The sequence below is a fragment of the Sus scrofa genome, chromosome 13 (assembly GCF_054392235.1).
Source record: "Sus scrofa isolate SSC_HxYL_T2T_F1_AM1 chromosome 13, Sscrofa_HxYL_maternal_Yorkshire_Landrace_v2.0, whole genome shotgun sequence".
NCBI classification, from domain to species: Eukaryota; Metazoa; Chordata; class Mammalia; order Artiodactyla; family Suidae; genus Sus; species Sus scrofa.
In genome coordinates this window covers 33,927,278-33,942,889 of record NC_139395.1, presented here as the reverse complement: position 1 = coordinate 33,942,889, position 15,612 = coordinate 33,927,278, and the positions used below count along the sequence as shown (strand labels likewise).

At 43.9% G+C, this 15,612-nt stretch overlaps 2 protein-coding genes across 15 annotated transcripts in view; one reads left to right on the top strand and one right to left on the bottom strand.

Moving 5' to 3' along the window:
* The window catches only part of UBP1 (upstream binding protein 1), a 72,635-nt gene extending 65,764 nt beyond the window's left edge, over positions 1–6,871 (top strand). For all 5 annotated transcript variants that reach the window (XM_084987618.1, XM_084987616.1, XM_084987617.1 and 2 more), the window contains 3 exons: positions 294–436; positions 1,157–1,208; positions 3,956–6,871. In XM_084987618.1, the coding sequence (XP_084843744.1) occupies positions 294–436; positions 1,157–1,208; positions 3,956–3,993 (233 nt within the window). In that variant the 3' untranslated portion in view covers positions 3,994–6,871. The remainder of the gene's footprint in view (positions 1–293; positions 437–1,156; positions 1,209–3,955) is intronic.
* The window catches only part of FBXL2 (F-box and leucine rich repeat protein 2), a 101,061-nt gene that overhangs the window by 18,521 nt on the left and 66,928 nt on the right, over positions 1–15,612 (bottom strand). For 5 of the 10 annotated variants that reach the window (XM_021071559.2, XM_084987623.1, XM_084987625.1 and 2 more), the window contains 2 exons: positions 8,557–8,769; positions 6,879–7,792 (listed from right to left, as the gene is read on the bottom strand). In XM_021071559.2, coding sequence (XP_020927218.1) covers positions 7,685–7,792; positions 8,557–8,769 — 321 coding nt within the window. In that variant the 3' untranslated portion in view covers positions 6,879–7,684. Of the gene's footprint in view, positions 1–2,347; positions 3,912–6,878; positions 7,793–8,556; positions 9,216–15,612 lie in introns of those variants that run through there. The other 5 variants (XR_014822678.1, XR_014822676.1, XR_014822679.1 and 2 more) reach the window with 3 other exon arrangements.

Genomic DNA, 15,612 nt, shown 5'->3' with positions numbered 1-15,612 from the left:
CCCTTGGCATATGTAAGTTACTAGGGATAGGGGTCATATCGGTGCTGGAGCTGCCAGTCTATACCATAGCCCACTTGATCCTTAACTCAGTGAGCGAGGCCAGGGATCGAACCCGCATCCTCATAGAGACTATGTCAGGTTCTTAACCCTGTGAGCCACAACAGGAACACCCCCATTTTTAATTTCTATATTTTATTTCTTTAGTACTTTGAAAGGTACGACCTTGTTGTAGATAAGGTGGAAAACAGATCGAAGATTACTGTTAAAATGCTGTTCTTGTTTTTTTATTTCAGTTTATCATGCAATCTACTTAGAAGAAATGGTTGCCTCAGAAGTTGCTCGAAAACTTGCGTTGGTGTTTAATATTCCTCTCCACCAAATTAACCAGGTTTACAGACAGGGTCCCACTGGTATTCACATTCTTGTTAGCGATCAGGTAACTCAGAAGTGGTGTGCCCTTTTCCCTTTCATTCTGGTGTTGACTTTTATATAGATCATTGAAGATCTATAGAAAAAAATCCTGTGGCCTCTTTTGCAAGTATTTACGGGAATCATTTTCAGAGTTGGGGATCAAAAGTGGTGAGAATTTATAACCAAAAGTTCCTGGTGCTCTGAGTGGTAGGAGGAATACAAGTTGAGAACTGTGGCTCCATTCCCACCCTCTTTGATCTCTGGTGCTGGTCACCGGGGGACTCTGTGTTAGCACAGCTTTTGGCCCTTTTTATATAGCAAGGCATTTGGGTATGTTTTCCTTTTATACACTATTTGATGATTAATTTTAAAAAGCAGTGAGGTTAGAAGGGCTTATGTTGAGCAGCAAGCAAGCAATAACAGAAGAATACTTTGGCAGTGACTTTTTGTTAGTCATTCACTATTCCCAGCAGGGAATGGTCCCCCGTGGGCCAGAGGGTGATTGACCAGATCTCAGGGACCACCACAGGCAAGTACAGTCAGCCTAGCCAGAACAACAGGTGTAAGTTCTGGCTCCCTCACACTGCCTCCTCGAATTACTAATTTGGCCATTGAGTCCTGTGCTTTGTGCAGCAGTATACAGATAATGACATTCTTTTACCAATTTTAATCTCTTCTAATTTTAACCTTTTCTAATCAGTTAAGACAGTTGGATCTTAATTATGTATCTGTTTTATCCTTTTAGATGGTTCAGAATTTTCAAGATGAGAGTTGTTTTTTATTCTCCACAGTAAAAGGTACTTTGCATGTGTATGTGTGTCTTGAAAGGCTGGAAAACTGTGCTTGAAATCAGTCATCTTGTGTTTACTTTTTCTTTATTTTTTGTCTTTTTAGGGCCACACCCGTGGCATATGGAGGTTCCCAGGCTAGGTTCGCTGGCCTACGCTACAGCCATGCCAGATCTGAGCTGCATCTGTGACCTACACCACAGCCCACGGCAATGCTGGATCCTTAACCCACTGAGTGAATTCAGGGATCGAACCTGCATCCTCATGGATACTAGTACGATTTGTTTCCATTGTGCCACAACAGGAACTCCTTGTGTGGTTATTTTTGAAAATGCTGGCTTTAGTAATTTTAAGAAGAAAATTTGAAAAATGAAGACAGCTTTGCTTTTTAGGGTCAAACCTGCACCATAAGGAAGCTCCAAGGCTAGGGGTCAAATCAGCTTCAGCTGCTGCCCTACACCACAGCCACAGCAATGCAGGATCCAAGCTGTGTCTTCAGCCTACACCAAAGCTCACAGCAATGCCAGCGATCGAACCCACCTCCTCATGGGTACTAGTCAAGTTTACTACCATTGAGCTACAGCTAGAACTTCCAAGAGAATATTTCTGATTGAAATGAAAATTAGCAAATAAGGAAGAGGAGTCTGTCCTTCTAGATGCCTGGAGAAAAACCCCAGTTCATTCAGCCAGCATTTTGAACGCCTTGTGTCAGACCCATGCTGTTAGTTCTAGAAAGGTGTTCCACTACTCTAGCGGAGAAAGCAAGCCAGAACTGCTCAGTAGATGCACCCAATTACCAGTATATAACTTAGATGCCCATGAAGGAGTGGGAAAGTGTGGGTACTCATGGATGCAGGGTTCAGGGAGGGTTACATGAAACTGTTAGGGCTTCTCTGAGGCCATGAAAGCTGAGATCTGGAGTGTGGTGGGGAGCCGACCATGCCCTTGAGGAGCTGCACCCTGGAAGAATGGGGCTGTGTGGAGGCTGGGAGGGCCTTGTGGTTGCCGTGCAGCGCGAAGGTGAGCAGAGCAGGAGGCAGGTCTGGTACTGATGCAAGTTTAGGGTTTTTTTTTTTTTTTTTGTCTTTTTTTTTTTTGGTTGTTGTTGTTGTTGCTATTTCTTGGGCCGCTCCCGCGGCATATGGAGGTTCCCAGGCTAGGGGTCGAATCGGAGCTGTAGCCACCGGCCTACGCCAGAGCCACAGCAACGCGGGATCCGAGCCGCGTCTGCAATCTACACCACAGCTCACGGCAACGCCGGATCGTTAACCCACTGAGCAAGGGCAGGGACCGAACCCGCAACCTCATGGTTCCTAGTCGGATTCGTTAACCACTGCGCCACGACGGGAACTCCAAGTTTAGGTTTTATTTGAAATGCATTGGAAAGTCAGTGAGGTTTTTTAAACAAATAAGTAATGTAAATAGGTTTTTCTTTTCTCTCTCAACTCTTTGGAGACAGATGAGAAGGTGGGCAAACTGGAGGCAGGAGAATCCAGATGAGAGGTTATGGTGTCTCATACACTTATAGACAGGGCCCTACTGGGCTCTACCTTTGAGAGAGGAGTGGTTGTGACTCTTATGAACAACTGAGCAGGTAGTGGTCCCAATAGAGTGGTAGGTGCCATTGAGGGAAGCAGTCCAGAGTTTCATTTTAGGATGTGAAAATGTCAAGTTAATTATAACCTCTGGGGCTGGCAAGACAGGTCTGGTCTTGAGCCGTAAATTTGGAAGCCTTTAGCGTATCCACAGTGACTCAAAACAGTTATGGAGGGAGAGGGTGTGGAGAGTGGGCCCAGACAGGGCTTGAGAGAATTCCTGGAGGTGGAAAAGGAGGAGTTTTTAAATGTAAAGTTAATACAAGAGGAGACCTTTAAAGGTCTGATGAGCTAACCAAAGTCCATTCTGAGCACGAAAGCTGCACCTCAAAGAAAAAAGTGCTGTGTCACCCCTTTCCTGAGAAGTCACTCTTGAAGCTGGGAGCCCACCTAGAAGGGAAGTGCTGAAATCAGGAAGGATTTCACTCTGTGCTGACACGTCATGTCAGCCATCGTGTCAGCTGCAGGGCTGAGTTTTTAACTGTGGCCTGGTTCATGTGATCTTTTACTTGCACAAACATATCTGGCTTAGTACCGTTCTGCTCAACTTCCTGTTCACGAAGCAATAGTTTTTACTCTGCAAAACTCAAAACTGCCTGTAAAAAAGAAAATTCATACTGTGTGCAGCTGTGTCCTGTGAAGTCAGCAGGCATTTATTTCTGCTGTCAGTCATCAAAGGGTGACCCCTCCCATCTCAGTGTACTGGGCTTCGAATACCTTGTCTTATGAAAAAACTCACTTGTTCCTTGTCGAATGCCTGTATTGCTTTTCACCATCTCTGTAGAAACACTAGGCCATCAGACAAAATATATTTTTTAAATGTTGTAGATCTAATTTTTAGGAGTTTAAAAATTATTTCCCGAAAAGGTGGGTATAAGCACTATTTGCGGGTCCTCTGCCTCCTAGAACAGCAGGCAGGCAGGGCACCTATGGGAGTGAGGGCCAGACGTTGAAAAGCACCATGTCTGAAAAGGGGAGGGAGAGTGTATATGAAGTTACCTTGGGGAAGAGGAGCTGGAGCAAGTTACCAGCTTTTTCACTCGAGCATATTCAAGGTACCCTCTGAACTGGGATGGGAGGTTGTAGAGTTGTAGGAGTTCAGTTTTGAGTCTCCAGCCTGGTTAAAAACAAAAAAGCCTGTAACTTCTCCTTTTTCTGCAGCTGAAAACGGGGGTGGTGTCCACATAATTTTGAAGTGACGTCTTAACGTAGTCTGAACTTCATTCAGCACCAAATAAAGCCACGCTTAAAAGTGTGTGAAGACTGAATCCAAGAAGCCTTGGGATTGGATTTTACCATATGAGATGTTTCATATTGAAAACACAGGATGACCTTTCTAATGAGCTGTGAGAGGCGCATCTCACCGTCACCATCACGGCCCCTCAGGAGAGCGAGTGCCTGGGGCCGAGGGACAGGCAGGACCACCTGCTTCTCTGGCGGAGAGGCCAGTCGACACAGTTCCTAGAAGCAGCCATTGCTGTCTTTTTACACTGTATGCGGTTTGGAAGTGAATGTAAAGACATACTGTGGGCATTTACCTCTCTGTGCCAGCTTGGCTTCTGTCGCCTGGACCTCATGCTGACCTGGGGCAGGGTGGGGACGGAATCTGTGTGCGGAGAGACACGAGGCCACCACTGACACGGGTGATGGGTGGTCATGGGAGAGGCTTGGCGCCTTCTCGGAAGAAATCATGTCTGAGGGTGAATGTGTGACGTGATCACGCCAGAGCGGGGAAGATCCAAGCCGGGAAGATGGGCTTGACGCAAACTGCATTATCAAGAGTACCTTGGTGAGAGGATCAGCGTAAATCCTAATAGGTACAAAGACTTTGTGTTTTTGCTTTGTCACAGATTTATCGAGAAACTTTTTGCTTCTGCTTCTGTTCTTAGCATTTTGTTTCTGGTTTTCATTTTTGAAGCCCCAATGCCTTTTAAACTCGTGGTTTTTTTTCCTCTCTCCCTCTCGGTCTCCAATTGCCCACCCCACTCTGCACTATCCAGTCCTAAAACATTTTTAAAGCCCTGTTCCTGACATTGGAAATACATTTAGGCAGGGGAAGCAGTTTCTGACTTGGTGTTAACGGGTTTCATTATGAAGAGTTGAAATTATTCATGGAACACTAGACATCACAAATCAAACACTATATTGTACCATCAAAATTCCTCTCACTTCTTCTCAAATATTGAGCTTTAGTACAATCATGGGTAACATTCTAGTGATTATTTAGGGACTTTTTTATACACCACACAATAGCTTTTTTCTATAAAGAGTGCCTCTTTCACAAAACCAAATGCTTGTCGGCCAGTACACTTTTCAAAGGGAATCCACTGTTTTTGCAATTTTTTCTACTACTTCTCTTCCCTTCACCCAAAGCCTTCCCAAAAATCATCAAGCAAGCATTTGAGGCCTGTGGTGTACTAGACAGTTTTCTTCTCAAACTTTGATTCCATTTTAATTATACACCTCTGTCCATTTACCCTGTGTCTTGGATTTGAATGTATTATTTGATTCTTACCTTTGTTCAGGCAGAAATAGGAATAATATTGAGTTGAAAATCTCTCCCAGAAGACAAACTACTTAAGTGAGTAAAGGCTTTGGCATTGTTTTATTCATAAAGGGGGTTATTTGAGCTGAGAAAGTACTGTCTCTAAATGTTTCCATCTTCAGTTTGAAATCTGTAACTTGTATAGACCCTAAAGCAGGAGAGCTTTCCTTTCTGTCATTTTCCCTTTGCTTTTGTATGACCACATGTTTTCTGTACCAGTCACTTGGGAAAGAAGTGAGCTTATCTCTCAATTGTTTTAGAGTTTTGCTTGTCTATTTAGCATTCCTTTTTGAGTCTCAAGATTTATGGAACAATAAATGTCATTTAATGCTGTGTGCTATTTTGAATTCCTCATCAGGTTTTAGAAGTGGGGTAAGAATAATTAAAAGCTCATCAAACTTGAAATTACACCAAGCGGCATTGAACATTAGTTTGTCCCAGTGAAAAAGGTTAAATTATGGCACCAGCAAATTTGCTACTTTGTTTTTTTAATAGTAGGATGTACACATTTCAGTATAATAAATGTTTTCCGATTGTTTTGCAAATGTGTGTCTCATTTAAAATCCAGGTTCCTGCCAGTGTCACTCACGGCATAAGACTCGAGGGGTTCACTGTGTATGTTCTGAATACACACCAGTCCAAATGTTTGAAGAGGTGTGTTGTGTGTTTTCAGTTTGTTGTCTTCTCAAAGCTGATGCAACTGAGGACAGGTTATTCCAGTAATTGTTCCAGAGTCCAATAGCTGTGATAAGTTGTGTCCTGGCTCAGAGGAGATGATGTACAGAAGGCCCTGGTCATTTAAATTTTTTAAATAGAAACTATACTCATAGCTTCCTGAATCAGTCATTCCCCCGCCCCCACCCCACAGTGGTATAAATGTATATTTAAGTAACTGTTATACATACAGTTTTAGAGCAGGAAATACTGGAATATATAGTAAGGCAGTAAAATCATTAGGACTTTAATGCTTGTTAAACTGACAGGGAATTGTCTAATTGGCCTTCTCTCCCCAGAATACAGCTGAAGCCTTGTATCCTACAAGCTTCTAAAACTCTCCACTTCTAGAAACCCTAACCCTACCAGAAGCGTCACTAGTCATGGGGTATTTGTTTTTGCTCTTTCACTTTAGTTTCTCAGGAGCTCTGGGCTCTTCAGTTTGGGGCAACCTAAGAAGGCTGGGCTGCCGTTAACACAGAGGTTCACAATGAAGGTGGTGACTGGGTTCCTAATCTTAATGAATAAAGATCACCGATGTGGACAGCAGAGAGCAGAAACTAGATCACCTCCACACATTTTAGGTAACATTAGGGACGTACAAATTTGCAAAATGGTTTTGCTCAGAATTGTCTGCCATAGGTAATAGCAATAAAATCTTCTAACTTAAGCACTGCAATGGTTTTTCATTTTTATAGTCTTAAATTCTCAAAGGTGCCAACACTTTACTGATGAGTTTTAAGTGTGTATAATTTTTGAGTAGTCCTGGTGTAACTTGATTTCTAAGATTTTAAAATAAACTTGGAAAAAAAATCACACCCATTCTACATGCATCCATTGATTATTTTTAATTGATTATATTATAGATAACTTGAGCTTTAATTCTGTTTCCTTAAGGTTCCCCAAATTTTGTGATGACATAACTGTCTTTAACAAAAATGCACGTGCTGTAGCATATGCCAGAGCTTATCATTTCCAGTTGGGATACACAAACTCTGAGTTGCTTTTGCTTAGTTTCTGGTCCCCGAAAGTACACAGGACAAGTTGACAGCAAGAGAAAGGTGAAGACGCTGCTCCATGCTACCCAGAGTCCTCATTTCTTTGGTGTCTCATGGAAACCTATTAACTTGCCTTCCACCTAAAGTCTCTACATAGAAAACTGTCAGGCATTGTAGATTTACAGTATTGTCACTTTGACTGAGTTGTTCTTTATCAAAGCAGAAAAGTCCTGCTAATCAAAATGGAATTGTTGTGAATAAAAGTAGGCCACTGGCTTAAGTATCAGATAGAAAAATCAAAAGCTCGTTTTTCTGCTCAGTTTGTGCTAGCACTGGGTCTGAGGAATGCTGCCAGCCAGGGTGGGGCAGGAATTTTGTGCCTAGGGAGGCACCCACCCCTGAGGAGATCCCAGTTTCCTGCAACAACCTGGCTACACTAAGACCACTCTTGCCCTGTGTTACTGACACAAGGCTCTGAATTGGATCCTATCACCAGTCACTGAAGAAGTCCTTTACCTGTAAATTCCTTTCCCAAAGGAGAATCAACAGATGTGGGTGACGGTGGAGTAGGTCAGAGAGACTGTGCTCTGGAGGAAAGGGTGCCGCTTGAAGCCCCAGGCTGGGTGGCTGCCGTCAGAGGATGACACAGCACCTGCACAGCCGTGGTCCATTCCCTCCCACTGCTGTCGGCGGGGTAACAGGGGCAAAGTAGGCATGGACTTTGACGTTAGGGAGCTGGGCCTTGAAAGAGAAGAAAAACGTGCGGTCATGTTGACGGTGGTTTAGGGATTACAGGCATCATCCTAGAAAAGCCCAGAGTTCTCCATGTGTAATCCACTTCATTCTATGACTAGGCAAATAGTTCCAATACAGTTTCTGGTGTGGGCTAACAGGCACATCCCCCAAACAGCACCTCCTAAAGACAGACAAACATCTCTGCCCAGGGGAAGTAACTGTCCCTGTGTGCACAACGGGAAAGGGCTAACAGTGGTACATCCAGGGCTGCCTAGCGGGGTGAGCGCAAAGTTCCTCAACTTAAAAGTATATCCAAGAAGTTGGGAGTTCCCATTGTGGCTCAGCAGTAACAAACCCCACTAGTATCCACAAGGACGCAGGTTTGATCCTTGGCCTCGCTCAGTGGGTTGGGAATCTGGCATTGCCGTGAGCTGTGGTGTAGGGCACAGACGCGGCTCGCATCTCGTGTTGCTGTGGTGCCCGTCAGTGTTCACCTGGAAATTAACCAAGGCTGCTGTTGCTCCTCCTGATAATGGCCTAAATGCCTTCCTTCTTAGAAATTTGCTGATCAACAGACCACAGGGAGCCTCCACCGAGGCCCAGTCCAGAAGCTGAATCTTTCAGGGTAGGGTCTAATAAGGAGATTTTGAAGTGGTCTAAGGAGATGGTTTGGCTAGTGGCTTAGGACAGGAGGTAGAAAATGGATGTTGGTTCTTGATATATTTGTCATTTGCTTAGATGCTGCCACATGTGATGGTGCCCTCACTCACCCGCATCCGCTTGATGCCCGCACGGGTGACCTGCTGGCAGTCATAGAGCTCAAGGCGCTCCAGGCCCCGGCAGTGCTCTAGGTGCTCTAGGGCCACATCGGTGACAAGGAGGCAGTTGTCCAGCTCCAGCACCCGTAGCCTCTCGTGGCCACAGGAGCTGTTGCTTAGGTGTAGGATGCCGTCATCTGTGATGAGCTCGCAGTGGGACAGACTCTGCAATGAGGAGAAGGGGCAGATGTCACAGGACCCTCTCATTCCAAGGCCTGAGGCCCAGGAATGGCAGGGGAGCTGGCCAGGCAGTGCCCCCAGAACTGCAGATTGACCAGGAGCACTGAGCACAAAGCCTTAGCCCATAGGCAGTGGCTTCTCAAACCATCCCCAGATGTAAAGGTGGAAGAAAGAAAAAAAGAAGGCCCTAGAACTACAATAATTGGCTAAGGGATGCACAAAATAAAAAGATGTAAGACATCAAAAATGTAAGACAAGGAGTTCCCGTCGTGGCTCGGTGGTTAACGAATCAGACTACGAACCATGAGGTGGCGGGTTCGCTCCCTGTCCTTGCTCAGTGGGTTACGGATCCGGCGTTGCCGTGAGCTGTGGTGTAGGTCGCAGATGCGGCTTGGATCCCACATTGCTGTGGCTCTGGTGTAGGCCAGTGGCTACAGCTCCGATTCAACCCCTAGCCTAGGAACCTCCATATGCCACAGGAGCGGCTCAAAAAAAGGCAAAAGACAAAAAAAAAAAAAAGAAAGAAAGAAAACCCTACAGACTCCATCAAAAAAACTGTTAGAACTAATTGACCAATTCAGTAAAGTTTCTGGATAAAATAATATACAAAAATCTGGTGTGTTTCTATACACTAAAAATGAATTGTCGGAGAAATTAAAAACCACTTACAAATTGCATTGAAAAAAAAAGAATACCTAGGAATAAATTCATTTAACCAAGGAGGTGAATGACCTCTACACTGAAAACTATAAGACACTGAAGAAAGAAACTGAAGATACAAATAAATGGAAAGATATTCTGTTTGTGGATTGGAAGAATTAATATTTTTAAAATACTCATATAGCCCAAAGGAATCTACAGATTCAACATAACCCCTATCAAAATTCCAATGGCATTTTTCACAGAACAACTACCCTAAAATTTAAATCTAAAAAGGATCCTGAATATCCAAAGCAGTCTTAAGAACAAAGCTAAAAGCATCATACTCTCTGATTTCAAGTGATACTACAAAGCTACAGTTATCAAAACTGTGGTACTGGCATAAAACAGACATACAAATCAATGGAGCAGAATAGAGAGCCAAAAATAAACCCACATATATATATGGTCAATTTATAACAAAGGAGCCAAGAATCTACAATGAAGAAAAGATAATCTCTTCAATAAATGTTGCTGGGCAAATTAGACTGCTACATGCAAAAGAATTAACTGTATCCCTGTCTTACACCATACACAAAAATTAACTCAAAGTGATTAAAGACTTGAATGTAACACCAGGAACCATAAAACTAGAAAAAACATAAGCAGTAAGCTCCTTAACAGTCTTGATGATGATTTTTCTGCATTTGACACCAGAAGCAAAGGTAATAAAAGCAAACAAATGGGACTACATCAAACTAAAAAGCTACTGCACACTAAAGGAAACCATCAACAAAATGAAAAAGCAGTCTACTGAATGGAAGAAAATATTCACAAATCATCTATCTGATAAGGGGTTAATAACCTAAATACATAAAGAACTCAATGGCAAGAACCAAACAGTTGATTCAAAAAATGAGCACAGGGGAGTTCCTGTTGTGGTGCAGTGGAAACAAATCCAACTAGTATCCATGAAGATGTGGGTTCGATCCCCACCCTCACTCAGTGGATAGGGAATCTGGTGTTGCAGTGAACTGTGGTGTAGGTCACAGGTGTGGCTTGGATCCTGTACGGCTGTGGCTGTGGCTGTGGCTGTGGTGGAGGCCCACAGCTGCAGCTCTGATTCAACCCCTAGCCTGGGAACTTCTATATGCCACAGGTGCAGTCCTAAAAAGCAAAAGAAAAAAAAAGAAAAGAAAGTGAGCAGAGGGTCTGAACAGACATTTTTCCAAAGACAGCCTACACATGGCCAGCAGGCACATGAAAAGTTGTTCACCATCACTATTCATCAGGGAAATGCAAATCAAAACGCAAAGCGATACCACCTTACACCTATCAGAAGAGCTATCACAAAAAGGCAACAGAAAAGTGCTGGTGAAGATGTGGAGAAAAGGGAACTCTTGTGGACCACTGGTAGGAATGTAAATTGGTGCCGTATAGAGATTCCTCAAAAAAACTGAAAATAGCACTGCCATATGATCCAGCAATTCCACTTCTGGGTATTTATCTGAAGAAAATGAAAACACTAATTTAAAATGAACCCCTGTGTTCATTGCAGCATTATTGACAGTAGTCAAAATACAGAAGCAACCTAAGGATCCACCAATAGCTGAATGGATAAAGAAAATATGGTAGGAGTTCCCATTGGAGCTCAGCAGGTTAAGGACCCAGTGTTGTCTCTGTGAGGATGTGGGTTCAACTCCTGGCCTCCTCAGTGGGTTAAGGATCCAGTGTTGCCACCAGCTGCGGCGTAGGTCATAGATGCAGCTTGGATCCAGTATTGCTATGGCTGTGGCACAGGCTGGCAGCTGTGGTTCTGATTTGACCCCAGCCCAGGAACTTCCACATGCAGCAGGTTTGGCTGCAAAAAGAAAAAGAAAAAAAAAAAGAAAAATGTGATATATACACATGTACATGCACACAATACAACACAATGGACTATTATCCAGCCATAAAAAAGAATGAAATTTTGCATTTCTGACAACCTGGATGGACCTTGAGGGCATTATGCTAAACAAGTCAGACAAAGAAAAACAAATACTAAATGATCTCACTCTTATGTGGAATTAAACACGCACATTTGTACACAAACCACACAAAGCACTACGCTGACAGACACAGAAACGAGGCTGGTTATTACCAGAGATGGGGGTGGGAGTGGGTGAAACAGATGAAGAGGGTCAAAAGGTACGAATTTCCATTTATAGAATTAGTCATGGGGATGTCATGTACAGCACGGTGACCATAGGTATTAATACTGGACTGCAGATTTGGAAAGTTGCTAAAAGTACATCTTAAAAAGTTTTCATTACAACAAGAGTGGAATGACATAGGATGATAGACGTTAACTAGACCTAGTCGTGTGATCCTTTCACAACATATACAAATACTGAATGATTATGTTGCACACCTGATAACAGAATGTTCTATCAATTATACTTTGATAAAATTTACAAGAACCACCAGAGCTACTGGTGTCCAGGATTCTCTAAAAGCAGCAGTAATTCTCCTGAAACAGTCAAACTTTAGTACCTGGAAGGCCTGGGAATGAAGGAGTTAATGCTCTTACGGTGCCCATCAACACAGTTAATGGGTCTTATGGAAACTGAATCAGGACACCAACCACCTGATTTCAGACTGCCTGCCTTGCCGAGGAATCCGGATGGTCTAAGCAGGTCTCACCATATCCAGGAAGGGCCGCCAAGGCTCTGAAAAGAATCCAGTTCAGTGACGAGCAGAAGAACGACTATGGAGTTCCCTGGTGGCCTAGCGGTTAAGGATCTGGCATTGTCACTGCTGTGGCTCAAGCTGCTGCTGTGGTGCGGGTTCAACCCCTGGCCCAGAAAATTCTGCATGTCACAGGCACAGCCAAACAAATAATAAAAGAATGATTAGCAGTGCTTCCTGCCCTCAGAGACAGGGTGGGCAGCAGGGTGCTGGAAAAAAAGCAAATGTCTGGATACTAGACACAGCGTGGACTGAAAGCATTTCTATTTTAGATTTGGTGGCATTCTGGTGATTAAGGAATGGAAGCCCACTCTGACCTAGCATGGCTAAGAGTAAGCTACTGTACATTTTAATTAAATTGTTACTAATTTGCTCACTTATCATTAAAGACCTTTTAAAAAGAAAACACAAAAAACTGCAAATGGAAATTTTAGAGTTTACTTCATTTATCACTGTCTCATAACTTGATTCTCCATTAGAGGGGAGGCCAGTGAAATCAATGAGTCTGACAACGTCTTTGTTCATTTAGAAAGTTGTGTCTACAGCCATGACTCAGAAACACTCTGCATTTTTGAAGCTTATAATTAGACCTTGAACAGTGTGATCTGACATTACTGGCTGCTCTTGAGTATGAACAGCAAACGTTGTAGAACATAAATTCAGATTAAAGTTATTGAGCTAAATGACATTTTCGTCATTTAAGTTCTCCATATGGAAGACCTGACAGTTTCACCCAGTTCATATAAAATGTAATATCCATCCCACCATACAAGTTCAGAGGCAAAAAATACTGCATTAAAGTTCTAATCACTCATTTGATACTTCAAATATATGACTTCCAGGAGTTTGTGGCTCAGCAGAAACAAATCTACTATCCATGAGGATGCAGGTTCCAACCCTGGCCTCGCTCAGTGGGTTAAGGATATGGTGTTGCCGTGAGCTGTGGTGTTGACCGGTGGCTACAGCTCTGATTCAACCCCTAGCCTGGGAACTTCCACATGCCGTGGGTGCGGCCCTAAAGAGACAAATTATATATATATTCCAACTCTGTGCTAGCCCCTGTCGCAATGGTGAGTAAAAACTCACTTCTGCTCTGGGGAAGCTGGGGATATGGAAATGATGAAGGACCAGGTGCCAGAAGGAAAAGGGCAAGTACCGAGGAGTAAGGGAAGCATTTAGTTCATACAGGACTGGAAAGGCAGAGACCCCATCACAGCTATGTGTGCCACATAAGGGAATTTTACTTTGATTCCAAGGCCACCGGGAAGCGTTTTAAGAAGGCGACATTACGTTTGTTTTCCAAGAAGATGGCTGCTCATCACTCTACCCACCAGAAAAAAATAAATAAATAAATAGAAAATGAGTAGTTGTCGAGATGTGAAGCAAGTGTTGCAGAGGAATGCGGACAATCCTGACTGAAACACATCGGTGTTAACCAGAGACTTAACAACCCTGGTTTTAACAGCCCCAAACTGGAAAGTCCACAAACTTTCAGCAGCCGGAAGTAGAAATAATCAGAGCACACCCGTTCCCCGGGTAATGAGAAGGAACGATGTGCAACTACACACAGTATGAATTTCACAAACATCACATCTGAAGAAGCCAGAAAGGTGCACGTGATTCCAGTCATACAATTTATATAACATAGTACAAAAAATGGCAAAACAAATCTATGCAATTGTAACTCACTACCATTGGGGTTACTGATTAGAAGGGAGCTTTACAGGAGATCTTGTGATGTTTTTTGTTTTTGTCTTTTTAGGGCCACACCTGTGGCATAGGAAAATTCCCAAACTAGGGGTCGAATCAGAGGTACAGCTGCCGACCTACACCACAGCCACAGCAAGGCAGGATCTGAGCTGTGTCTGTGACCTACACCACAGCTCACGGCAACACCGGATCCTCAACATTCTAAGCTGAGATAACTAGGAGGTCTGAATAAACTGGGGTCCTCAGCTGGGGAGCAAACATGGTCTGGGCTGCTCTCCTTCAGGAGCTGCCACAGAACAACGGCCCTAAGACTGTGAGGCCCCCCTGAGCTTCTCATGGTCAGCCTTCTTTTTTATTTTTGGTCATGCCTATGGCATGTGGAAGTTTCCTCAGGCCAGGGGTGGAACCTGAGCCACAGAAGAGACGCCAGATCCTTAACCCGCTGCGCCACCACGGAACTCCATCACTCCAGCCTTCTTAAGCCTCATGGAGAGTGAGCAGCGCTTAGCCTGGTCCCCCACCTCATCTTCTCTCCAACCGCCCTATAAAACCCAGAAAGCAAGCCTCTTCCATTGCAGAAAATGCCCTCAGCTCTGGAGAGCTGGCTCAGGAGCTGGCAGATTTAAGCAAAACAGCTTTGCTAAGTGAAGGTGGACCTCGAGGACCACAGAACTCAGGGGCAGCAATGGAGAATGACAATGAGAAAATGGTGGCATGAATGGGTCCCCTTTAGGTGAAATTATGTTGCAGGTAGGTAACAGAAGGGGTGGCTGGGAAAGACAGGAGGTATTTGTCAGACTGTGGGGCATGGGAAACTGGGACAGAAACAACATCCATTCTGTTTTACATGGTTGTTTTCAAAGTTTTTAACTGTTCCACTTTAAACTGGAAGAAATACTCATCTAAATGTCACTGAGCCTTGAATCCCTATTTCTCCTCCAGAGCAGTGAGCAGAGCTTGGTGAGATTCTCCACACGTTGCCAAGAGCAGGCTTCTGCCAGGTGGGCAGCCTGTGTACTCATCTTTCTAAAGAAAGAGTGGCCTGATGGACTTGGCTTTCCACACATCATCAGTTTTAACAGATTAGGATGAAAAATAAAACTCTGTAGCATAAAGAAAATAATATATTGCCATTTTTGGCTATAATTCCTTATTCTTAAATAATAGCTAAAAATTTTAGATAGCTTTTAGGACCACTGAGTTGCATAATATGATTTTTTTTGTTTGTTTTTTGGGGTTTTTTTTGCCATTTCTTGGGCCGTTCCCGCGGCATATGGATGGAGGTTCCCAGGCTAGGGGTCCAATCCGAGCTGTAGCTGCCAGCCTACCCCAGGGCCACAGCAACACGGGATCTGAGCCGCGTCTGCAACCTACACCACAGCTCACAGGATCGCCGGACCCTTAACCCACTGAGCAAGGCCAGGGATTGAACCCGCAACCTCATGGTTCCTAGTTGGATTCATTAACCACTGAGCCACAACAGTACTCCTGCTTAATGTGATTTTAAAAATTTCAAAGGAGTTCCTGTTGTAGCTCAGCAGTAATGAACCCAACTAGCATCCTTGAGGATGCAGGTTCGATCCCTGGCCTCGCTCAATGGGTTAAGGATCCGGTGTTGCTGTGGCTGTGGTGTAGGCCAGCAGCTGCAGCTCCAATCCAAGCCCTAGCCTGGGAACCTTCATATGCTGCAGGTGCAGCTGTAAAAAGAAAAAAGAAAAAAAAAAGTTCAAAAAAACCAAGGAGTTCCCTGGT